The sequence below is a fragment of the Protopterus annectens genome, chromosome 4.part0 (assembly GCF_019279795.1).
Source record: "Protopterus annectens isolate FY-2018-M chromosome 4.part0, PAN1.0, whole genome shotgun sequence".
Classification (NCBI taxonomy): Eukaryota; Metazoa; Chordata; order Ceratodontiformes; family Protopteridae; genus Protopterus; species Protopterus annectens.
Window position 1 is genome coordinate 774,293,483 of NC_056733.1, and position 26,851 is coordinate 774,320,333.

General features: G+C 42.9%; 1 protein-coding gene across 5 annotated transcripts in view; it reads right to left on the reverse strand.

Moving 5' to 3' along the window:
* LOC122799579 (clathrin heavy chain 1-like) overlaps positions 1 to 26,851 on the reverse strand; it is a 1,937,764-nt gene that overhangs the window by 1,576,916 nt on the left and 333,997 nt on the right. For all 5 annotated transcript variants that reach the window (XM_044068726.1, XM_044068727.1, XM_044068725.1 and 2 more), the window contains 2 exons: positions 20,580 to 20,753; positions 4,438 to 4,635 (listed from right to left, as the gene is read on the reverse strand). In XM_044068726.1, coding sequence (XP_043924661.1) covers positions 4,438 to 4,635; positions 20,580 to 20,753 — 372 coding nt within the window. The remainder of the gene's footprint in view (positions 1 to 4,437; positions 4,636 to 20,579; positions 20,754 to 26,851) is intronic.

Consider the following 26,851-nt stretch of genomic DNA (forward strand, 5'->3'; position numbering starts at 1 on the left):
TAATGTCCAAAATCCATTTGTCCTTTGTCAATCTGTGCCAACTGTCTGAAAACAGAGATAATTTTCTGCCCAAGGGAGCTTCTATTTGCTCCTTGGTCAGCAGAAGTAGGGGAAAGTCATTGAGATTGTCCCTGTGGGGCAGGGGAGACCCCTGTGTCACTTCTTTGGTTTGCTGGTTGCCATTGTTGTCCCCTGTAAGAACCTCTGTATTGTCCTCTTCCTCGGCCACGCCTGTTTTTACCCCTTTGAAATCTTTCAGGATTAGGAAAGGACCAGTTTTTTGAAGGCCAATTCCTGCTGAATCTGGGTGGCTGAACCTGGAGGAAATCTTTGACCGTCTGAACTGATTTTGCTTTTTCCTCAATGGACTTTAACACATCTTTAGCATTAGTACCAAAAAGCTTGTTCTTTTCCAAAGGTGCATCAAGAAGTTTTGCCTTAACATGATCTGGTAGAGATTGTTCTTTTAACCATGCATGTCTACGAATGACCGCCCCTGTCATAGCTGCCCTACATGAAGCTTCCAATGCATCATATCCACAATGCAGAAAGTGATTGCTGACTTGCTGAGAATTATGTACACCTTCCTGCAAAGACTTCCTGTCTAAAGGTTCAGAAGAGGCCAATGTTTTCTGTAAATCATCTAACAGATAAGCCTGATATTGAAACATGAAAGAGGCAATTCAGAGCTCTCATAGATAAAGTAGTGGAGGTGTAGACCTTTTTCCCCCCATCTCTCTAATGACCTAGCTTCCCTGTTGGAAGGCAAGGGATTTTTGGAGGTGGATGCTGAAACCCCTTTAGGTCCCTGAGAAATAGTTTCTAAATCAACAGCATGGGCCCTAAAGAAATGAGAATGTGTTTCTGGGACACTATAATATCTGTCTGGTTTGGCTGGAGCAGGGGGAAGAGTATCCGGGGTAACACTGGAGTCAGAGTATAGGTCATATAACATCAAGCACAGGAGGTATAGCCAGGGGCCTGTGTTGGTGCTTTTTAGGGAAGGTTCGAAGGCGCTTTCTGGAATCAGAATATTCTTGGCCTTGCCACTTAAAATGTTCCCTCATGGTATGCAGAACTTCCCCAAAAGAAATATCCTCAGGAGGGGAGGCCGAGGGGATGAATCCTCTGCATCCGAGTCCTCATAGGTCTGGAAGGGCTCTTCCTGGCCATCGGAGTGAACAGAGTCCTCAGAATCTTCATCTGAAGGGATAGGGTCAGAGGGTTCAACCCGGGGCCACTTATCAGGAGGAGGCTGGGATCCTCTCTCAGGATGGGCCTGTAAACCTCTAATCATGGAAATTAAGTCTGCAGCCATAGTCATGATTTGTGTTTCAGGAGTAGGCTGAGGTAAGGCCTTAACAGTAAGGTGCTTGGTCTTGCTGGCTGCCTTAGCACGTGTGTAGGCCTTAATAGACATGGCCATAGGAGGCCTAGCAGCTCCACGTGCAGGAGTGACCTTATCTACAGCAATGGTCTTGGGCATTTCCTCGGTTTCAGTATCCGGAGGAAAATCTATAACTGGCGTCGGTGTGGCCTCCGGAATCGGAGGTGTCGGTAAAGCGGTGTCTTCGGTTCGGAGCGGTGAAATAACCGTCTCAGGGGGAACCGGAGCACTCGTGGTAGGTTTTGGCGTGGAGTCAGTGGAAGACGCGGGCCGAGGATGTCGGTCCCAGTCTTTTCGTTTCTTAGGAGTCTGCGATGTCGGAAGTTCCGACGGCATTGTATAAGCAAATTTAACGCCGAAAAAGTCTTCAGCGAACTCCGCCCGGCGCCTAAGAGTGCGCTTATTGAAGCGAGCACAGGCGACACAGGCCGAGACGTCGTGGTCTGGGCCAAGGCAAGGAAGACAGTAAGAGTGGAAATCCTTATGAGGTATTTGTTTACCACAAGACAGACAATTGTTAACTTTTTCATTAATTTCTGACATCGGCTGAGGCAAGAAAGGTCCCCAATGGGGTACTTAGCTTTTTTGATGACTTCAGATTCGAAGAATACAGGAGCTGACCTACCGGCACTTGCGAACTGCTTCTGCTTCGGGCACCGCGCGGCAAGAAAGACTGAAGAAAATGGCGTCGGCTGATGCTTATGTACTCCAGCCGCTCTGACGTCGGAGAGAAATGCGACATCAGCCGACGTCGGACCCAGACTTTGGAATTCAGCCGACCGAGGGCTGCCTGAGGCAGGACAACCCATATGTTATGACTGCAGTTGCATTCTTGAAGGACATCAGAAATGGAGGAACCAATCTGTCAACCTGACGAATTTCAGATTCGGCTGAGGCTGACCCAAAATATGGGAAATCAGACCTGTAACCAGATCCAGCATCCAAGAAAAGTGTTTCAGACAAGGCCAGAGGACAGGGAACAAAATCTGTCTGGGCCAAAAGGGAGCTAAGAGGACCACCGCTAGGCAATGAGCTGCCTTCTACAAAAACTTGCTCAGATGATCAGAGGGTAAACATACAGGAGACTTGGGGGGGGGGGGGTCAAGCATGCAGCACAGAGTCTCTCAGTGACCGTCCCTTTGGAAGGATGAAAGCAAAGAAGCTGCTGCATTTGGTGTTGAATAGTGCTGCAGCAAGGCTGGCCCCAGCAAATGAAAATCCAGCCAGTCACTGATAGCATAAGGGACCACTTGGGAGGCATCAAGATGTTCCTGTTGCGACTGCCCCTAGAATGTTGGATCGCCCCAGTATGCAAATTGCTACCAGAAAGCATTGTGAGGACACCACCCACTGCTACACCCTCAAAGCCTCTTCACCCAGGGGATATGACTGGGTTCCCCCTTGTTTACATACCAAACAATGGCCATGTTTGTCTGGATGGCAATTACATCTTTGGGAAGTCTGTCCTGAAAAGCCTGCAATGCTATGCTAGGACAGCTCTCATCTCCAAGACACTGATGTGCACATGGGCTTCTAACGGGGACAAGGTCACTTGACCATCTTAACGCTGAAATGCCCACACTACCGTAAGAGGGAAGCATCCTTGGTTATCTTGTCCATTGGCTGAGGAAGAATAAACGCATGACCTAAAGTGATTTGATCTGAAGGTCGGCCACCAAGATATGTGGTGACGGCAAATTTCAATGAGATGAACAGGAAAGCTCATTAGAGGAGTTAAAACAGACCACTGAACTGCTACCTGACCAAAGGAACAACAGAGACTGTGGTAGCCATTACACCAAGACAATTAAAGACCACATAAGCTGGTGGCCACTGAAGTAACAGCATCTGAATGGCGTGAAGACATACTGATATCAGTCTTGAGAGGGGTCGTCTGACAATTTGGTCATGTCCAGAAGGCATCTGAAATTCCAGGGCTTGAATAGGCTCCAGACTGGATTTCTCAAAACTGGCAGTGATGCCTAAGGATAGCCACAGGTGCAGCATAAAGTCCCTTGCCTGAATTAACAAAGCCCTTGAAAGTTGCTGTAAGGATACAGTTGTCCAGGAAGAGGAAGAGTCTAAAACTAATTAGCCTGAGCAAGCTGCTTACACTGCCGTGCAGTTGGTGAGCACTCAGGAAGCAGTGGTGAGACTAAAGGGCAGTGCTTGAAATTATATCAACTGGCTTCCAGCCTGAAAATACAGAAACCTTCAGGAATGCCTTGCCCTGTGGGTGTGAAAAGCGGCATCTTTGAGGTCTACAAACAACATCCAGTTATCTTTCCTCAATAGAGGTACAAGAGACTGCACTAACATCTAGAATTTGTTCTGCTTTACGTACAGATTCAATTTGTAAAGGTCTAGCAAAGGCTAGAGGTCCCGTTTTTTTCTCTGCACTAAAGAATCTTGAATAGATCCCCTGATCTCTGGTCTGGCATGACCTACTGATGGCTCATTTTGTGAACAGCTTGGGATTTCTACTGCAGCTAACCTTCATTGATGAGGCAGAACATTGGGAAGTACTATGTTTCAGACCTGGGGTAAACTACAAGGGAATGGAACAGTCTCTGAAAATGGCTCATCACCCAGGCATTTGACAGGATGGCATCCCAAACTCAGACTAACTCCACAGCACAGCAGTTGGGCAAAGTTTAGGAGCACTGGAAAGGCTCGCCAGAGAAAGGACTTGAAAAGCCTTAAATTTGGAGACCATCATTGCCCCTTGGGCAGTGTCTACTCAAGTTCCCCCTTCTGCCCCAGGGAGGCACCTTTGCTTGGAGCAACTGGGTAAACTGCTGTGATTTTGAATTTCTTTTTACACTCATCAATACTGCCTTTGGCAAGTCAAAATGAGTATTTGACAGTTGTAGGAGATACAAAAAGTAAAAAATGACATGCATCACGCAACAAATTGTTTACAATGTCACAACCTCAAACATCGGCAAAGAAAACACATTTTAAAAGATGACCTGCATCATGTAGTTAAACACAAGAATGGAGGAGAGAATTAAGCTCTGATCCCTAGTTGCCACAAACTAGTTACTTACCTTAGGTGCTGATGCAGCCACTTTAGCAGCTTCCCCATAATTCCCTTGTGCAAATAATGTATTAAACTTCCGAGCAAAGAGTTCCTCAGCACCAGGCAGATTACTGCGCAGAGCCATTCGAAGACCAAGGTCTGGATTTTGCAGGACATTTGTTGCATAATTCACAATATTTTCTTCTTCAACACAGACTGACAGTACCTAGAAAACAAAACTAGAGAGCTTATGCATCAAGTATTTATGTACATTTACACAACAAATACAATGTTAGATCAACATTCTAGTGCCAAAACAACGAATCCTATCTATCCTTCCTCTTGCTCAAGCCTGACTAGATTACCTATCCAAAAGGTCAGCTAGTTACAGAAGAGAACCTTATTCACATGACAAGTCTGTCTCACCTCTCCTCTATTTCTGTGTACGTAGTGAAAATAGGAGTTATGTACTTACCATAACTTGACATATGTTATCCTACATCATTCATCACTATAGGGTCTTGGATCCGAGTCAGCAATGTACTACAGACAGATACTAGGCTCTAACTCCTCCCTTTCCCATAATGTCCTGCCACCCTCTGACACCCCAGATCAAGTTTGCTGCAATGTGCCACAATACTACTCCCACAAGACTGGAAAGAAACTCCAACTTCCCACCGGCTATACAATGGGGGTGGAGGGAGGGAAAGATGGGATGAATGATTACGTAGGATAACACAGATGCCAAGTTATGGTAAGTACATAATTCCTAATCTGATGTTATCCACTTCATTATTCATCACTATAGTATCAGAGTCCCCAGCTACCATAAACCTTGGGAGGCCTCAAGGAAAGACATGCCAAAGCACCGTGGAGCCAAAGGAAGCCCTGCTCTTAGAAACCAGATCAAGCTTGTAGTGAGAAAAAAGTACAGTTTTGTACCTACCATAAATGTAGATGTCCGATAGGTATGCATCTGCAGTCCTTACATATGGGTTGTCCTGCCTCAGGCAGCCCTTCGGTCGGCCGGATTCCAAAGTCTGGGTCCGGCCTCGGCTGATGTCGCCCTTTTCCCCGACGTCAGAGCGCCTGGGGTATAAAAGCGTCAGCCGACGCCATCTTCCTCAGTTTTTCTTGCCCCAGATGCCAGGTGCCCTCTAAAGAAGGCTAAATTTTGGAGAAATGAATAAATTCCAAACATGCACAGCAATTAAAAACAAATACACCATAAAAGATAACCCCAGCTAGCTAAAATGAGGGATAGGTACCCAAAGAATACCAGAGAGGGGTAGGAGGGAGGGAAAACCTGACTGCAGATGCATACCTATCGGACATCTACATTTATGGTAGGTACAAAACTGTACTATGTCCTTCAAGGATGTATCTGCAGTCCTTACATATGGGTAGAATACCATAGCCAAGCTGGGGGTGGTAGGACCTAAGAAAAGGATGGTGTAGCTAACATGCCCTGCAGGACTGCAGTAGCAAAGCCTGCTCTGGCTCTGGAATATAAAGGCAAGTTGTAATGCTTGGAAAATGTATGCACAGAGCTCCATGCAGCAGCTTCTAAAATGTCCTTTGTAGCCACCCCTCTTAAGAAGGCTGTGGAGGTGGCTGTTGCTCTGGTGGAATGAGGTCTGATGTTAGCTGGCACAGCTTTTCCATGAAAAGAGTAACATAATTGAATGCAATTTCCTATCCATTTTGAAATTGTTTGGAAATTGCTTTTCCTTGTACACCAGCAGCATATGCTACAAACAGTTGGTCAGTTTTTCTGTAAGTCTTAGTCCTGTCCAAGTAGTAACGCAACTGTCTGAATGTCCAGGGTATGCAGAAGTTTCTCTCCTTTATTTTGTGGATTTGGAAAGAAAGTAGGCAGGTGGATAGCTTGGTTCAGTGAGACCCTGGATACCACCTTTGGCATGAATGAAGAATTGGTTCTCAAAGAGACTCTGTCCTGATGGAAAATGAGAAATGGTTGTACTGCCATGAGGGCCTGTAACTCGGATACTCTTCTTGCCGAGGTTATGGCCAGAAGGAAGGCAGTCTTCCAAGACAGGAATTGTAGTTCTGAAGATGCTGCTGGTTCAAAGGGAGGTAGAGTTAATTTTTCCAACATGAAGTTAAGGTCCCATGTAGGGACTGGTGGTTTCCTTGGAGGGTTGATGTTTTTTATCCCTCTTAGAAACTGCCTTAGCAGAGGATGAGAAAATACAGGTGGATCAGTGTTGTACTCTGCTGAAATAGCTGAAGCATGAATTTTTATGGATGAAGAAAGGCCATTATGGAGCATTTCAGCCAAGTATTCAAGGATATGTGGAATGCTCATCACTGTCGGATCCTGACCCTTTGCGGTGCTCCAGGTTCGAAATCTTTTCCATTTTGCTGAATATGCCTTTCTTGTGGAAGGCCGCCGAGCTTCCATGATGATATCCTTTACCCTCTTGGATAGTTTATCCTGGCGAGGAGTCAAGGTATTTTCCAGGCCGTCAGCTGCAAGGTTTTTAGGCTGGAGTGCAGAGTTTTGTAATTGTGCTGTCAGAAGAAGTGGCCATTGTGGTCGAGGCCACAGTTTCGTGAGTGACATGCTCTTTAACAGTGGGTACCAGTGTTGTCTTGGCCAGTCCGGAGCTATCAGAATCACTTTTGGTTGCTCTGTCCTGATCTTCAGTAAGACCTTGGTCATTAAAGGAAGAGGTGGGAATGCATATACTGTTAGAGCATTCCAGCTGAAGGATAGGGCGTCCACTTTCCATGCTTGAGGATGGTATGTCCTTGTGCAGAATTTCTTCAGTTGATGGTTGTGGGGGGAGGCAAAAAGATCTATGTCCGGCCTTCCCCATGATTGTGCCATCTGAAGAAAAATGTCTGGATGCAACATCCATTCGTGTGGATCCATGGTGTTTCTGCTTAGGCTGTCCGCCAGTACATTGTCCTTTCCTGGTACGAACTGGGAATGCAGCTCTATATTGAGTTTTAGGGAAAGTTCCCAAAGATTCATTGCCAGCCTGCAAAGAGGGTAGGAATGGGTACCTCCTGGCTTGTTTATGTACCACATAACTGTGGTATTGTCTGTCTTTATTAGTAGGTTACCTTGATGCAGGAAATGTTCGAAGGCCTCGATTGAATGTATCACTGCCAGCATTTCCTTTTGGTTGATGTGCAGGCGCAATTCCTTTTGTGTCCATTGCCCTTGAATACATCTGCCCTTCATGTGCGCTCCCCATCCATGGTCTGAGGCGTCCGTTGTAATGGTTTGGCTGATATGTGGCTTGCTGAAAGGCCGACCCATGTTTGACTGGCTTGCTTGTGCCCACCACAGAAATTCCTTTTGAAGGCATGGAATGAGGGGGATCAGAGCTTCTAGGCTGTGACTGTGTTGAGACCATAGACTCCTTAGGTACCATTGTAGTTTCCTCATATGCAGCCTTGCTTGTGGAATCAGAAGAATGCAAGATGCCATGAAACCCAGGGCCTGCAGGATTTTCCTTGCAGTCAGCTGGGTTTGTGTTGTCAGATTTCTGAAATAATCTAGTAATTGTTCTTGTTTTTCTTCTGTGAGAAAAGCCATTTGGGTGTTTGCATCCAGCTTTGCACCCAGAAAAAATATTCGTTGGGATGGAACAAGTTTTGATTTCGGAATGTTAACTGTGTATCCCAAGGCCTGTAGTAGGCAGATGGCATAGCTCAAGTATTTTACCAATGTTTGTTGGCTGTCCGCTTGTATAAGGCAGTCGTCCAGGTAAGGGTATATTTGAATCCCCTGAAGTCTGCAATGTGCAATTACTGATGCCAGGCATTTCGTGAATACTCTGGGCGCAGTAGATAAGCCAAAGGGCAATGCTGAGAATTGATAATGCTCTGAACCTGCAAGAAATCTGAGGTGTCTTCTGCAACTTTGTCTGATAGGGACATGCAGGTATGCCTCCTTGAGGTCTAGAGTTACCAGCCAGGACCCCTTGCCCAGCATGGGAAGGAGTTGCTGTAAGGTCAGCATTTTGAATTTTGGCACGATGAGATAAGTATTTAGTGCGGACAAGTCCAGAATAGGCCTCCATTGCTTTTCTTTTCTTGGAACAAGGAATAGTCTGGAATAAAATCCTTGGCCTTGTTCTGTGTAAGGAACCTTTTCTATTGCCTTCATTTGTAGTAGTTTGGAAATTTGCTTTGAAAGCCTCTGCCCTTTGATTTGGTGGCAGGTTTGGCATGCCTTGTCTTTTTGGTAATGTATGAAAATGGAATTTGTATCCTTTGTCTATTATTTGCAGTATCCATTTGTCCTTTGTAATACTGTGCCAATTTTCTGAGAATAAAGATAGCTTTCCGCCCAAAGGTGCTTCCAATTGAGCCCAGGTTGGTGGAGTCAAAGTCAAGTCATTGAGTTTGTCCTTGCGCAGTAGTTGTAGGTCCTGCACTACCTCTCTGGTTAGGAGGCTGCCATTGACGTCCTCTGTAGGAGCCTCGAGCTTGCCCTCTCCCTCTGGCACGCCTGTTTTTGCCTCTTTGAAATCTGTCTGTCTGGAAAGGACCAGTTCTTAGAAGGCCAATTTCTGCTGAATCTTGGTGGTTGGACCTGGAGAAAATCTTTGACTGTTTGTACTGATTTAGCCTTTTCCTCAAATTTCTTTAAGACCTCTTGAGCCGTGGAACCAAATAACTTTTGTTTTTCCAGTGGTGCATCCAGAAGTTTTGCTTTAACATGATCTGGCAGTGTTTGTTCCTTCAGCCAAGCATGTCTACGTATGACTGCACCTGTCATTGCTGACCTACATGAAGCTTCCAATGCATCATAACCACACTAAGAAATGGTTGCTAACCTGCTGAGAGTTATGTACCAGACCCTGAAGCGCCTTGCAGTCTAGGGGTTCAGGCGAGGATAGTTTTTTATGCAATTCATCTAACAGATACTCTTGATACTGTATCATATGGAATTGACAATTTAATGCCCTCATAGAAAGAGTGGAAGAAGTATACACTTTTTTACCCCATCTCTCAAGCCCTGGATTCCCTTTCAGAAGTGGATTCTTGGCAGTGATGGTTGTAACCCCTTTAGGGCCCTGGGAAATAGTTTCTGGGTCAGCAGAGTGGCCCTTGTAAAGGTATAGATGCGAGTCCGGGACCCTGTAGTACCTGTCAGGTTTGACAGGAGCTTGAGGAAGGGAGTCAGGGGAAATACTAGACAGAGTACACATCTTCTATAACATTTAAAACAGGAGGAATAGCCAAAGGTCTATGCTGAGGTAAATGTAAAAAAGTCCTTAACCTCTTCCTGGAATCAGAGAATTCCTGGCCTTGCCATTTGAAATGCTCTCTCATGGAGTGAAGGGTCTCCCCAAAAGAAAACTCTTCAGGGGGGGAGGCCGAGGGAATAGATTCCTCTGCATCAGAATCCTCGTAGGCCGGGAGGGCCTCCTCCTGGTAGTCTGAAAGGGCAGAGTCATCTGAGGCCTCATCAGAAGACTGGGGATCTGTCTGCTCAACCCTGGGCCTTTTGCCTGGAGGTGGTTGAGAGCCCCTGTCTGGATGTGGCTGAGAGCCCCTGATTAAGGAAATAAGGTCTTCAGACAAACTTAAAATTTGTGAACCGGTAGTGGATCCCTGAGGAATAGCCTTGGGAGGGAGAGATTTTGGCTGTTTAGCAGCTTTAGCCCGTGTAAAGGCCTTAACGGACATGGATACAGGAGGCCTGGCTGCCCCACGTGCTGGAGTAGCTTTATCAACAGAAATGGTGTCGGATATTTCCTGAGCACCGGTTTCAGACGGAAATTCTATGACCGACCCAGTGATGGCCTCCGGTACCGAAGTTACCGGCTGTGCGGTCTCGTCGGTCGGAAGCAGTAAAGATTTGGCTTCAGTAGAGACTGAGACACTCGCGGTAGGCCTAGGAGTGGAGTCGGCCGAAACCGCAGACCGCGTGTGTCATCCTTATCCTTTCGTTTTTTGGGTAAATGAGCTGTCGGAAGCTCCGACGGCATGATATAGCAGAAATTTTCCCCAAAAAATTCCTCTGCAAACTCTGCCCGATGCCTAAGAGTGCGTTTATTGAAGGAAGCACAGGCTGAACAGGCCGAGACGTCGTGGTCTGGGCCTAGGCAGGGTAAGCAGTAAGAGTGGAAATCCTTATGAGGTATTTGTTTCCCACAAGATAAACAATTATTAACTTTAACCGTTTGATCTGACATCGGCTGAGGCAAGAAAGAGTCCAAAACGGGGTACTTAGCTTTTTTTGAAGACTTCGGTAGCTGAAATCACAGGAGCTGGCCGACCGGCACTTGTGAACTGCTTCGGGCACCTCGCGGCAAGAAAGACCGAGGAAGATGGCGTCGGCTGATGCTTTTATACCCCAGGCGCTCTGACGTCGGGGAAAAGGGCGACATCAGCCGACGCCGGACCCAGACTTTGGAATCCGGCTGACTGAAGGGCTGCCTGAGGCAGGACAACCCATATGTAAGGACTGCAGATGCATCCTTGAAGGACATCATGTGAGGGTTAGACCAAGTGTCAGCAGCACAAATGTTATCAATAGAAAGCCTTGCTACAAAGGCTGAAGAAGTTTCTATGGACCTAGTAAAAATGAGCCTTGACATTTCTTGTAAACTCAATATTAAGATCATAAGACCACAGAGATGCAGCTAGACATCTACTTAGAAATACTGACCTTAGAAACTGGAAGGCCATGTCTGTTAGGGGAAAAGGCCACAAAGAGCTGTTCGGACTTATAAAAACATTTTTTCCTATGCAGGTGGAACCATAACTGTCATGAACATCTAAGGTATGTAGGATATACTCCCCTTTGTTGGAATACTTGCGGAAGAAAATTGGAAGCTGAATACATTAGTTTAGAGATGATTTGGAAGCAATCTTGGACAAGGAGGGGTTCGTCCTAAGAGGGAGACTCTTGTCCTTGTGAAAGATCAAGGTAAGGAGGAGTAATGGTCCAAGCTGGGTACTGAGACAAGTTCCTTAGGATTGGGTACCAGTATTGGCAGGGCCAGTCCAGGGCAATAAATATCATCTTTGGCTTTTCTTGTCTGACTTTTAGGAGGACCCAGGTTAGAAGAGGCAGAGGAGGAAAGGTGTAAACTGATAGGTTTTTCCAACTGAAGGATAGGGCGTCCACTTTCCATGCTTGTCTGTGATAAGTCCTTGTGCAGAATATTTTCAATTGATAATTTTGAGGAGAGGCAAATAGATCTGTCTGGGCTCCCCCATTTCTCTGTTATGCTGAAGACTTGTGAATTTAGTTTCCACTTATGAGGATCCATAAGGTTTCTGCTTAAATTGTCTGCCAGAGTGTTTTGTATTCCTGGCAGGAATTGAGCTTGAACATGTATTTGTTAGGTCAAAGCTGTGTCTCAGTGCCATGGCTAATCTGCAAAGGGGGTATGAGTGTGTGCCCCCTTGCTTGTTTATATACCATATGACTGTGGCATCTTTATCAGTAGTTGTCCTGGATGAAGGCTGTTAGGGCATTTTGAAGAGTTAGCATCTCTTTCTGGTTGATATGTAGATGCATTTGTTCTGGTGCCCATATGCCCTGAATGCATCTTCCTGCCATGTGGGCCTCCCCAGGCATAATCTGATGAGTCTGTTAAGGTTTGGCTCGCAGGGGTTAGAGTGAAGGGCCGTCCCATGTTTTGGTGACAGGCCTTTGCACACCACAGAAACTCCTGTTGCAGGCAGGGAAAGAGAGGAATCATTGTTTCCAGACTGTGTGCATGTTGACTCCATAAACTTTTTAGGTACCACTGAAGTTTCCTCATATGCAGTCTTGCATATGTAATTAGTAGGATGCAGGATGCCATGAAGCCTAGAGCCTGCAGAATTTGTCTTGCAGAAGACCGGGTTTTTGTTGCCATCAGTTTGAAGTAAGTAGTCAGTTGCCTTTATTTATCCAGCGTGAGGTAAGCCATCTGGGCAGTTGTATTCAAGCTTGCACCCAGGAATGTTATCTTCTGAGAGGGTACCAATTGTGATTTCTTTTCGTTTATTGTGTACCCTAGTCATGTTAGAAGCTTTTTCACAAATGCCAGATGTCGTAGAAGAGTGTCCTTGTTCTCTGCTTGAATGAGACAGTCGTCCAAGTAAGGATATATTTGTATACTACTTTGTCTGCAAAATGCAATTACTGGTGCCAGGCACTTTGTAAAGACCCTGGGCGCAGTAGATAAGCCAAAGGGCAGTGCAGAGAATTGGTAATGCATTAAACCAGCCTTGAATCGGAGGTATCTTCTGCACGACTGTCTTATTGGGACAAGCAGGTATGCCTCTTAGGTCTAAAGTCAACAGCCCAGCATGGGCAGAAGCTGCTGCAAAGTGAGTATTTTGCATTTTGGAATGTCCAGGTATGTGTTCAAAAATCGATAAATCCAGTATTGGCCGCCAGGCCTTGTCCTTTCTGGGTACCAAGAACAGTCTTGAGTAATAACCTTGTCCTTTTTCCTGTTCTGGTACTGTTTGAATGGCCCCCATATCCATGAGGGACGTAACCCGTTTCTGTGCCTCTGCCCATTGATTTTTTTGGCAGATCCGGTCAACCATTTGTCATTGGCAGAGTGTGAAAATGGAATCTGTATCCCTGTGATACGATGTTTAGTACCCACTTGTCCTGGGTTAACTTCCAAATTTGAGCAAAAAGTGCTAATTTTCCCCCTATGCGTGCTGCCAAAAGATAAGTGCTTGGTGTAGGCAGAGGGAAGTCATTAGGATTGTCTTCTGTATGTTTGTGCTTTATCTCCTCCAGATTTGGAGGTGGATGCGCCCCTTTGCTTTGACCTGTAAGAATCTTGTACCTGGTATCTGGAACCCTTAGGGCATCTGGATTTGCCCCTTTGAACTCTGTCTGTCACAGGAAAGGACCAATTTTTAGTAGGCCAGTGTCTACTGAATCTGGGTGGCTGCACTTTTAAGAAGTCTAACAGTTTGCATAGACTTAGCTTCGTCTTCCATTTTCTTTAAAACCTCTTCTGCCTTGATACCAAACAGAGAATCATGCTGTAAACGTGCATCTAGCAATTTAGCTTTAACATGGTCAGGCAAATTTTGTTCCTTTAACCAAGCATGCCTCCCAATCACAGATCCAGTAACTGCGGCCCTGCAGGAGGCCTCTAAAGAATCAAAACCACATTGCAAAGTATGTTTTCCAACTTGTTCAGCTGCATGCAATAATTCCTGCAATTCTTTATTTTCTGCACATTCTGAAATCAACATAATTTTCTGTTTCAGCAATCCCATAACATGTTGTTGGTACTTAAGCATATGAAATTGACAGTTTAAGGCCCCGATTGCCAAGGTTGCAGATGTATAAACCTTTTTTCCCCATCTGTCCAATGCCCTTAAATCCCTGTCAGAGGGGGTAGGGTTTTATGCTGTTAAGGCCTTAACTCCCTTTGGACCCTGTGAAACAGTTTCAGGATCAACAGCAGGGTTTCGAAATAAAAATTTATGTGAGTCAGGGACCCTGTAATATCGGTCAGGCTTGCTGGGAGCCGGAGGTAAGGAGTCAGGGGTCAAGCTTGACTCCGAAAACACATCCACAATGTCTAAAAAGAGGGAATGGCTAAAGGCTTGTGCTGAGGGAGAAGGAGGAAATCCCTGAGCCTCTTTTTTGATTCTGAGAAGTCTTGACTCAACCAGTGAAAATTCTCCCTCAAGGTATGCAAGGTTTCTCCAAATGAATAATCCTCAGGAGGAGATGCAGATGGAAGAGACTCCTCAACATCAGAATCCTCATAGGGAGGTATAGATAATTCCTGCTCAGAAGAGGAATCAGAAGAAATCGAAACCGGATCTGAAGATTCATAATCAGTGTCTTGCCTAGGCCTCTTATCTGGAGGGGGATGGGTACCCCTGATCAAAGTAATAAGGTAATCGGCTATTTTGATCATCTGTTGTTTAGGCATGGAGGCCTGTGCACATGGCTCGTGCGTTGGTATTTTAGTTTTAGAAGTTGCTTTTGTCTTTGGTTTTGCAGCTGTCATCAGTTTGATGTACAAATGTTGAGGTCTGAATGCACCCTCAGAAGCAGGTGCCCGCTCAGCGGCTCCGGACCTATCCGAGAGAAGATGCATCCTTCAAGTCTAATACCTTAAGTATCTTACAGCATGACGGACTCCACATGGGTGTCGGTAGAGGGTATATCAGGGGCTGCAAAGGCGCCTCACTGAGTATCGGCGAACCGGCGGCTGGCTTAGAAGAAGCTTCGTCGTCTGTTTTGGATCTCTACTACCTTTCTCGGTCCTTTTCTTTTCATTTTTTTATGTACTCTGGTAGTCGGATTGCTATCAGACGGCATTTCTGGGTAGTTAAATCTGTTTCCAAAATACTTTGATGCAAAAATATACCGACACTTAATAGTGCGTTGGTTAAATCTAGCACAAAACCGACAGCCAAGCACATTGTGATTAGGGCCTAGGCAAGGAATACGGTATAAATGGAAATCCTTATGAGGTATTCGCTTCCACAAAGTACTACAATTATTAACTTTTTCTGACATCGGTAAAAAGCAAGAAAAAAGTTTCCCCAATGGGGTACTTAGCTTTTGTGAATACTTCAGTTCTGAAACTCAAACTCGAATATTTCAGTAGTCGGCCGAACGGCACTTGCGAAATGCTTCTGCTTCGGGCACCACGCGGCAAGAAAGACTAAAGAAAATGGCATCGGCTGCATGTTTTACACCCCTGACGTCATGGAAGAGGAGACCGCAACCGACGCAGGACCCAAGACTTTGGAATTCAGGCCGACTGAGGGCAACCTGCCAGCAGATTACCCAAATGTAATGACTGCAACAGTAAAACATGAAGAACATCCATACAGAGGGTCTCTAAACAGCAGCTAAAACACAGTTCCAGGTGTGCAACGGATCCATTGGTGCCAAAGAGAAGAGACAACCCCGGTGCCGAGGTAAGGTCCACAGTCAACACTGAGGCAGCTGGTACAGGGAGAGTCATAGTGGTGGGCTCCAAGCCTTGGAAGGAGGTTGAAGGAGGATAATTCAGTAAAGTCCTTAGAGGACAAACCTCAGCTCTGGGAGGGAGAGAGGTCTGCACAGGTGCAGGGAGACCCCTGGCTGCCAAAAGTTGGTCCACCAATCTAACTGCAACCACTTCAGACAGACTTGTGAAAGAACAGATCAACATTCCCAAGGGAAACTCTGGCCAATCAACAAAGGAGCTGGGTAGTTGACCAATGAATGGTTCCACAGAGGGGGAATACTTAGCCCTGGGAGGTATAAATGTCTCGACTTTCGGCACCATCGGCTTCTGTGCAGAGGGGGAAGCTGAAACCGAATGAGAGGTGAGTGAAGCTGATGCAGAAGAGGCTGTTAGCACCGAAGCAGTGGTTGGTGCCGAAGTAGTCAGTATCAGTGCAATAACTGTCGGTACCAATGGAGACTGAAATGTCAATGCCAAAGGTAATTTTTCAGTCATTTCTGGTACTTTTGCCCTTGGTTCCAAAGACAGACAGAACCAGCGACTTGTGTGATTTTACATCTTGTACCGATGGTGAAGTCGGCATAGAATGGCTTCTCTTCTTAGGATCTGGTTTCGACAATTTAGATGTCTCAGACTTAGAGGGCTTCTTCAAAGGAGAATTTTAATAAGCCTTTCAAAATAAGCTTTAGCTTCTCTGCCAGTGTACAGGCACTGAAATCCTGGCAAAGCTTGCATGTAATCTCTAGATGGGGCACACCCAAACAGTATACGCAGGAAAGATGCCCATCTGAATTTGGCATCTTTCTACCACAGTCTGGACACTGTTTGAATCCAGATGTCCCTTTCAGTTTTCCACCATTTCTAGTTCTCACACACAAACACTTTTTGGAAGTAAAGATCTGCTAGAGAAAACAATAATTAAGACACTTATCTGACAATATCAGATGACGCATCTAATTTTCAGAGTGGCAAATGAGATTTCAGGTAGTGGAGAGTAGAGCCTTAGCTCAAGAGTTCTGGCTGGCGCGAGCTATACAACAGCTGATTCGGTTACGAGAGGTCGGAACCAAACCCACCTGTCAAGAATGAATGACGACTGACATCAGATCACCCTTCTTTCCATCATATTAATATATGTGTAAATCACTACTAATCTTATAAATTCTCTCTCATTCATATATCGCTATAACTTCCCTGGTACTACTATTGTTACATCTAGAATTCATACTTTATTTTTTTTAAATAAAGATTTCCACAAAAATGTCTCATCGCATATCAACCAAACAAGCTGCATGCCCCTCCACTCCTCCAATGTTAGCATTCTTTTCTTTGTTACATTTGGTATCTAGCAAGCAAAAACATGTTACCATTCTTTCACCAAACATATTATACCATTTCTAATGGCATCCCCATTTAATACTATAACCTACATTATCCTTTCCTTTTTTGTGTCACTCCCAGAGAGCTTATTTTTTCTTTTACTACTCCCAAGTCTTCCACATACTGACGTTTCACCATCTTATTCTTCACTTGTCTCCATTTCTTCCTTCTTCACTTTCTAAAACTGAAATATTGTTCTCTTCCTGTATATTAAAAACTTTGAACTATTATTCCTTCTCTGCCTACATCTTCATTCTTTCGATGTCTTCAGTATCCCCTTCCCCCATACCACTTGCTTTTTCAATATCTTCTGTAATATTATTGTCTATTGTTTACTTTATGACCCATACTCTTAATCTACTCTTTCCTCTTCTAATATGGGACAGTCAAACCTGTACTACCCAAATTCTTTAGATATTTTACAAAATGTCTTAGTTCTTTGCTGCATGTCCCCGCTCTCCACAATGGCCACATTAACAAGTAAGAAAAGGAAAATAACACCGATCTAAAGCATGAAGTTAAACTGCCCACTACCCCAAATGCAGTTACATTCTTATACTAAATGATTTTCATCCCCACAGAAATAAAATTTTTGGGTTGGTCCCTGTACCCAACAATTATCATCCCATTCACAATTACTGTATTTGAAATATATTTCGTTTTTCCCGTTCTTAACATCGACCGTTACCTACACAGACCAACCCCAACATTTTTCTTCACATTTTTTTTTTTTTTTTTAAACTTAATGTAATGTACTTTAGTACATTGTGAAAGTAAAAACACTAACGCTTGCTCAAATATCTGAAATCCTAAACTGCACATATTCTCTTTAGTTGTAGTCCCAAGTTCTGAAATGGTCTTTCTGTGATGGTACTGTATTTCCTTTTTTTAGTCTCAATTTTTTCCAGAAACGTTATCGCTTTCAAGTATGACATTTTGTAAAGTTTAATCTCCCAAATAAATTAATGCTCTCATGTCCAACATTAAACCCTAGTGGAAAAATACTATAACGACATACCTGTTCACATTGCAGTCATTTTTCACTTATTTTCTTTCCACTAGTAATCTTCTCTGTGGCTGCTGAGATGCTCCAAATGTCCGTCTCCCTCTCAGCTCCTTCAATTCTTCCTTGTTGCATCTGCATAATTTCTTTCTTGCAACAAAAACACCCTGTTGCAAAGGTACCCCCTAAAACTGGCTACTCCACCAGTCAAGAGTAACTCCAGTGTTTCCCTTCATCAGCTGACATTTCCATTTCCAACCTCGGAGTTCTTCTCCTGTATCACTTTCCAAACTATGTCACTCCATTGTTCTTCCTCTCCTTCCTTTGGCCCTGAATGGTCCATCAAATGTACCAGCACTAGTCTACCCAGTCCTCCCTCTCCTTTTCTCAAGTAAGTTTTCTTCTCTCACCATCTTTACTGCACTGTACTCCATCTTGAAATTCCCGGAACAGCAGTAGCAGCCCTCTGGCACCACCTAGCAGCTACAGCCTGTGCTTCAATTTTTCTTCAAAGAGTACGCGAAAGTCCCTGGTGACCTGGCTAAATCTCACGTAGTCAGTATGAATACCTGCTCAGGTCTCCCCTTCAGACAGGCCACTGCCTAGTAAGACTCACTCAAAATGTAAATACATAAAAATATAAATTTTACTTCCTTGCCCGATATACAGTGCATTCAGATATGTAGTAACAGAAGACATTTTCATGTCAACTTTTACATTCTTAGTTCGCATTCCGCAAAGCTTTTTTTTAATTTTAAAAACAAGCTTCATGTAAACTAAAATATGCAGCAAGTCTTGATACAGTTTTCATTCTTTATAAATTGTATAGTGGTATTTTAATTTACTTTTCTTTCTTATATTTTGCAGTTCTGTATTTATCTACTTGTGGCTTGTAATTTTAGAGTTTTTTTTTTCTCCCAAGCCTCCAGTGATATTTCTTTTTCCAGTTGGACTTCTTCCCCATAGACAATCAGGAATGAAAAAAAAACATCAAATATTAAACGCATCAGAAATGACAAAAAAAAAAAAAAAAAAAAAAGTCAAATAAAGTTGCCTTCAGAATGTAATCCAAAGACAGTTATTTGCTTTCAATATCAGACTATATAGAATAATCCATTAATGTAAAATAACACTGGTAGTACAGAAAAGTTTGTAAACAGCCAGATTCCATTTTCAAATCTTTGAATATACTACAAAGAGGAAAAAAAGAAGAGGGTCATTCTCTTCACTGATATGGGTGGAACAGTAGGGGTTGGTTGAGGGGTATAGACGGATATTGAAATGCTCACCAAGTTGTCAGAAATATGGCAACTATAGGTTCATACATTAGTACTAGGCTAACTTCCCTTATGGGCCATTTTAAGCCTAGCCAATTACTCCATGTCAGAATCAAACCCTGCACCTTGTGTTTCTAAGGTAAGCACCTTAACCATTACACCAACCTCCCAACTGAGGTTGACTGCAAGGGAATGAAAATCTGAGCACGTGAAGCACAATCACTTAAGCAAAATAATTAAGATTAGGGCAGTGGACCTGATGGCAAAACAGCAGAAAATTATACAAGACCTTTTTATCACACCTGGAATGCACCAACAGGCTGAAAAGGTGAGACAGTGTCTCAGCAGTGAAAATAAAGTCAGGGTGTACCCAAAAGAAAGCAAATTCCAGAAGCAAAGAAACACTCCTGCTGTATTAGACCCTGGTCAGGCCACACCATCAGCATTCTGTACAGTTCTGTACACCATGCAATGAGGGGGACATCCAGCTGTAGGAAACAGTGTAGACGAAAGCCACCAGAAAGCTGCATATGATGAAGGGGGAAAAATATTGCCCGATACCAAGTCGCACAGTTTCTCTCAATACAAATCAGTAGAGAGCAGTACTGTATGGGTACAGTATACTACAGTTAAGTGGTCACCCTCATAAGCAAACAGAGGGAAGGGGTGGGGGTCACAGGTAGCAGGTTGCATGAAGTAGCCACTACCTGCATCTCCAAAAGCACATCTTCAGAGAGGACTGTAGACCCATGACATGGGCTAACAAAGGTGAGGTGGCAGAGAGAATCCAGGGAAGAATACAAGATATATGAAAAAAAAAAAACAAAGGAGAGGGGGAATATTAAATGCAGTTGAGTGAGTAAACTACATTTTTTAACACTCCCTTTAAGCCGCACAAACTAATTCCTATGTATTCATCTCAATGTGGGAAAGCAGAATGCTCATAGTACATACAGCAGGCCATTCAAAATGCACAATACAAATCAAACTACTCATAAGAGAGGTGTACTACATTATTATGCAAATACATAAATGTAATAAAAATCATGTCAGGCAAAGAGCACAACAGTAGTAAGACAACTCCACAAGCAGTAGTATAAAATGGTTAAATACAATGTTCTTGTTTTTAAGAAGGTCAAAATCTTCTATATTCATGAGTTTACATGTCTCACTATACTCAAAGGAGTTGCTAACTAACCGAAAGGAAAACCACACTGACCTTACTGTGAAGACAGACTAGCCAACAACTGCCTGATACAGTAAAAAGCCATTTGATTTAATAATTCATAGTAGGCTGCTCAGCTCTGAACTTCAGGTTATAGAAAACATTTTCACATATTAGTTTTGTATCAGAACTAAGTTTGCACCTATTTAGTGTACCTTGTTGTGAACATTGAACAGCTAATATTAACCCAGAATAAGCACAGCCTAAGATTTCAAACTTTGTTAACCTGCCCATGTTATATCAGTTTCCATTTAAACACCTGCAGCAATAGATATGCAAGGTGTTGCACTGACCCAATGAATTCTTAAAAGGATGCACTTATTTAAAAATAAGCAATGGCAACGCACATACCTGCCCTTTCTTGTTCACTCCTATAATGCCAGAGGTAGGTTCATACGGAGCAGTTACAAATATGGTATCTGCACTGATCCGGTTCATGTAAATGCATACTCCAGATTCCAGATCATACAAATGAATGTATCCATACTTGGTGATCAAATAAATTACGCCATGCTTTGCCCCAATCTGTAAAGAGAGAGAGAGAGACAAAGTTCAGGGTCTAATCAAAAGTACAGAATGTCAGAACCTGCCTACCTGGTATTCTGATTTCAGAGATTATGTACAGCTGTAGCCAAGGTTTACACCATTGCAGACTCTGCGGTGAACATAAAGTCCTAACTATCACTCAGATGGCTAAATTTAAACTGGTGACTCAAGTGCTGGTTAAATCAGGTGGGGAGGGCAAAAGAGTGAGCAGCCAATGACATTTTGTCCAGTGTTGTGAGGGGGGAGTGAGAGACTTTCTGGCAACTTGGATGTCCAAACTCAAATCAAACAAGCTATGCCAGAGTCCTTATAATTACCTGCCTTCCACTGATTTCCATTTCTTGAGAGACGCATGCTTACATGCAGTGGATATAAAAAGCGTACACACCCCTGTTAAAATGCTAGGTTTTTGTGATATAAAAAAATGAGACCACAATAAATTGTGTCAAAACTTTTCCCACCTTTAATGTGACTTATAACCTGTACAATGCAATTGAAAAACAAATCTGTTAGGGGAAAAAATATAAAAAATGAAATATGTACAATAAGCTGGTTGCATAAATGTGCACAACCTTAAACTAATACTTTGTTGAAGCATCTTTTGCTTTAATTACAGCATTCACTCTTCTTAGGTACACACCTGCCATCAATTAGAGAGACTGATTAACCCCAAATAAAATTCAGCTGCCTAGTAGGATTTTGCTGACATTTACTCAATTGCCTGCTAAAGCAAAAGCCATGGTTCGCGGAGAGCTTACTAAAGCATCAAATGGATCTCATTGTTGAAAAGGTATCCATCAGAAGGGTACAAAAAAACTTCCACAGCACTGGATATACCATGGAACACAGCGAAGATAGTCATCAAAAATTGGAGAAAATATGGGACAATGGTGATGTTGCAAAGAACTGGACGTCCCTCCAAAATTGATGAAGACAAGAAACTGGTCAGGGAGGCTGCCAAGAGACCTATAGCAACACTGAAGGAGTTGCAGGAATTTCTGGCATGTACTGGTTGTGTACTGCATGTGACAACAATCTCCCATATTCTTCATATATCTGGCCTATGGGATAGGGTTTGCAAGACGTAAACCTTTTCTTACACAGAAAAACATCCAGGCCTGGCTTAAATTTGCAGAACAATACATAAAGTCTTCCCAGAAGCATGTGGGCTCATCCCTCATTAGACCCATTAATAGAATACAACGCCCCATTTGGTATGTACCTCTCAAGACATCTGCAACAACTGGAAAGGCCTCAGAAATACCTCACTAAAAGAATCACAGGCCTAAAGCAGATGCCCTACGCTGACCGCCTTAAAAAACTCCAGCTATACTCTGTCACATATCGTCTACTCAGAGGCGAACTCTGCTTAACATACAAGGCCATGTCAAATCCAGAGCTGTTGGACATGCTACACTTAAAGAAATCCCAATCCCTCAGAGCTACGCTCAGGGATCTAAACCTTGTCATCACAATAAACAAAACATGCTGGAGGGATAGGTTCCTGACCCAGAGACTCCCCAGACTCTGGAATAGATTGCCCATACATGTCAAGCAGAGTGCCTCTTTGGACCTCTTCAAGAGGAACCTTGACGATTGGATGGGAGAAAGGAAATTCACCCCAGGGATCACGTCAGTCGCCCTGCTAGACAGGGGTCCAGGAAAGTAAATAATGTGGGAAGAAATAGCCAGGGAATTGTTATGGCTAGGCTTGTATAGGCCCTAGGGCTGATAGCCTAGTACCAACCTATGAACCTATGGGAAAATGTGTTCTGGTCTGATGAGACCAAGGCTGAACATTTTGTCCACAATTCCAAAAGGTAAGGTTGGCGTAGAAACACATATCACCAAAACACCATCCCCACAGTGAAGCATGGTGGTGGCAGTATCATGCTTTGGGGTTGCATTTCTTCAGATGGAACTGGGGCTTTATTCAAGGTGAAGGGAATTATCAACAGTTCCATATATCAGTCATTTTTGGCCCAAAACCTTCAGACATCTGCTAGAAGGGTGAAGATAGAGGAATTTCACATTTCAAAACGACAATGACCCCAATCATACATCCAAATCAACAAAAGAATGGCTTCACCAGAAGAAAAGAAAAGTTTTGGAATGGCCTAGCCAGAGCCCACACCTAAATCCAATAGAAAATCTGTGGGGTGACCTGAAGAGGGCTGTGCACAAAAGATACCCTTGCAAGCGGACAGATTTGGAGTGCTTTTGCAAGGAGGAGTGGGCAAATATTGCCAAGTCAAGATGTGCCATGCTAAGACTTCTACCCAATAAGACAATGTTGTAATTAAATCAAAAGGTGCTTCAACAAAAGTATTAGTTTAAGGGTCTGCAAACTTATGCAACCACCTTATTGTACGTTTTTTATTTTTTATATTCTTTCTCCTAACAGATTTATTTGTTTTTCAATTGAATTGTGCAGGTTATAGGTCACATTAAAGGTGGGAAAAGTTTTTAAATGATTTACTGTGGTCTCATTTTTTTAGATCACAAAAACCTGGCATTTTTAACAGGGGTGTGTACGCTTTTTATATCCACTGTATCTGTAAAGAAAAAAAAATACCCTTGTCAGGATATGACCCATGTTGCTACACGCTACTGCAACAGACTGCATGATGACCAAATACAGTCTTGTGCATCAGTGTCACAGTTGCTTTGTGTATTCCTGACATTAAATACCTTCAGGTAAGACCCTCCTGTTTTTATTATAACCATTTCTACATGAAAGAAACCCTTAACATTACCAATCTTCAGCTTCCCACTCTGTCTTCCATTTAAATATGCCACCTCATCTCTTCTTGCTATTTTAGGAAATTTTGCTGCTCCCCTCCTTTCCTTAGCCACATTTTATGCCTCTGCAGACACCCATTTTGCCTTAACTGTCTACCTGGATTACTTTTTTGTTTGACAATATACACTTCTGTTCAGGGTTCAGCCGGTGTTCTATTCACCAATCCAGGGTTCGTCCGGTGTTCTATGCACCAGTCCAGGGTTCGTCCAGTGCTCTATCCACCAGGTAACAAGCTCTTAAGTCTGTTCTTCACCTCCGGTACATATTCATGTGGAATACTGCTGAACTTATATCTAATGGACATGGAGGAATTCTTATGCTTTTTTAATTCTGAGCTTCATAAGAGGCTGATGATCTGAGCCAATCAACTCCATCCCTAGTTTTTACTGACTGCATACATCCCTTCTCTCCCTAAATATGCAGGTAATTTGACTTTAGTGTTGACCGTCTGGTGATATCCATATGTGCAAAGCTTTCTATCAGGCTGCTGAGAAAGACTTATGACCAGTGAATTAGAATGGCAGAATTTTAATGTCCTGCCTCATTTCATTCTCAAGCCAGTTTATCCATTATTCCAGTTCTTCTACAGTAACCAGCATTTGAATTTCTACCACCTATTAATTTTTCTAGCATCTCTTGAAGGTATTGCAGATCCACAAAACTGGCTGATGTCCTCCCACTTTGCTATCTGTAGTTGAAGAGTAAACCTGTATAACTCTAATGTTGAACTGCTGGCCTTGCAGACTGAAATCATTCTATCATTTTTCTGGTTTAACTGAGCACCGATTTTGGCATCCTTTTATTAAGATTAAGAAATTTAATTAACAAATTAAGTAAAATCGGGGTGCTTCATTTCGTCTGTAAGACTACACCAGTAACAAATCTGATCAGTTTATGTAAAATAACTGATTTCAGCCCGTTTTAAATTTACCAACTCTTAAGATGTCCATGCATACTCCTGTCATCTCATCTTTAAATCAACTTGAGTTTATCTTGTTTCATAGCTCTCGCTTTCCAAGTTCCAATGGTGTGCAGTGCTTTGCAGCACTGGGCTTTCCCTTTTTGTCCAAGTACCTTGGCATATAGAAAACTTTTTGGGTTTTTGCTATCTGCACCATAAGCTCCAGCACCCTTCTCATCCATCATTTAATTTTCCCGAGTAGTATACTGAGCAACTTCAGACCTGAAGGTTGTCTCTTCTGATGTCATTTCAACACATATCTGGCTGTTTTACAGGTTTTCTTGGCAAAAATAGTGAAGTGGACTGTTATTACCTTCTCCACTGGGCTACATTTAGTCTGATCTCGGTCATGACCTGCCCATCATGGGTGGCTCGGCACTGTACATTACACAGCTTTACCGAGATACACAAGCCCTTTCAATGACATAGTAATGTTCTGAAGGGGACGAAGCTGCTTAAGAATGCTAAGTCTTTTGCAACCAGTTTTACTGCAGTGACATTTTGCACCTGTGTTGCCATTTTTACTATCTGGGTATTCCTCAATGGGTTTCTGGTAGATGCACTGCAATGCAGGCATTTCAGCTGTCAATTTTAACAAACCTGCCTTCTGCTTTGCATGTTTCAGACTGGTACACACACAGCCTGGATCATGTTTTTACATGGTGTTTCAGGGGGCTCCGAAGTGCTCTTATCTGGTACATAACAGAAACAGAGCCAACAATCCTACTGGCAATCCTGATGGTGATTGTGCTGCTGATTCTCCATCCCATTTCCTGCTGTTGTCACTCCAACAGCACTTGCTTTGGGGGACGTATTTTCTTTAGTCTTACTTGTCCATTTTTTATTTGCAAATATGTCTTTACTGATCACACTAATAGCCATCACTTACTTCACCCATTCCTGCTGCTATATTGTTTGGGGCACGTACATGATGGTTTTGACTATCATACGGTTTTCATTCATGGCCATATTGCAGATGGATGCTTTATGGCTTGTGCACAATTTTTGCCTGAAGAGGAGCATTATCTTTAGCCAATAATTCCATTTTCCTGATTAATGGCTCTTTAAGACTGGGTAATTTTGCATTAGGAAAGTCTGACCACAGAACTTCACTGCTTCTGTTTTCTTTGCATTCATAGTTAACATGTAAAGTTACTGTCTCAGATTTGAGAGATGCAACTAAAATACAGTTAAAATTAATTAACTGCATTTAACTGTGTACACTCGTTTTTATTGCTAAAAATTGTAGTGCTTTACTGTATCCATATTTACCAATTTTAGAAACAGTAATTTACTTGCCTTAAATCATTTTATGCTACTTGGCATATTTTCCTTTTTACATTTGTGAAAGTACAGTTTAGTAAATAAGCACCACAATAAAATTAAAATTCTCTAACTCAGTTCTTTTTACCATGACTTGCTCTTCTATACAACAGTATCTTCAAATCCCCTCTGAAAACATGCACTGCCCAAAAAAGTTAATCCAGTCATCAGTTAAAATTCCTTAAATGCCTCGGCATACCACGTTATGTCTTCAGCTATTAAAGAACACAAGATTATGTTTTAGGCTGTGAAGAACATGCATGAGGGAGAGACAGAAACCTGAGGGCCAAGTCTTTATGGCAGGCCACTTTGCAAGTGCATATGTTTCCAGAGTAATACGAGAAGTTCAACATTAAACTTTTTCTAAAAAGTAAATAAAGCTTAACATACTTAGATACCCAAGTGTTTCTAAAATTAGAAATGCTTTCAGAATTTATTAAAATGTACATTAAACCATATTACTACTAAAATGTGTTTTTATCTTGTGTTCTTGAAAGCATTTTTTTTTTTTAATTTTTTTTTTTTTTTTTAAATCTAATGATATATGAACATTTTTATGGAAAAATGAGATGTTTGGCTATGTATCAAGCCTTGTTTTTAGATAAGGCTAAACTTTTAACAGACTTTAAAAAACTTCACAAAGACGGACTTTTTTTCAACAAGTTGAAAGTATTAGCAGGTACTCGCACTGTGCACGTCATTACTTTATATCCACATCTGGCCACTTGAACATGAGCAGAATGATTTTAAAAACTGCACACTGCTCCACTCTAAGAAACGACCTCCTCCCTCCAGCAATGGTACTGCTCCAAATTCTCATGTTTAAGGATGCGCTACTCTTTCCTTCAAGAGAAATAATGGACCTAACCTATAATACTATAATAACCTATAATAACCTATTTCTTCATGAAAAATACCATTCTGTAATCACCCTCCTAAAACGGAGTACAGACTAAATGCAAGCAACTTTCTAGTTTCTAGCCAAATCCC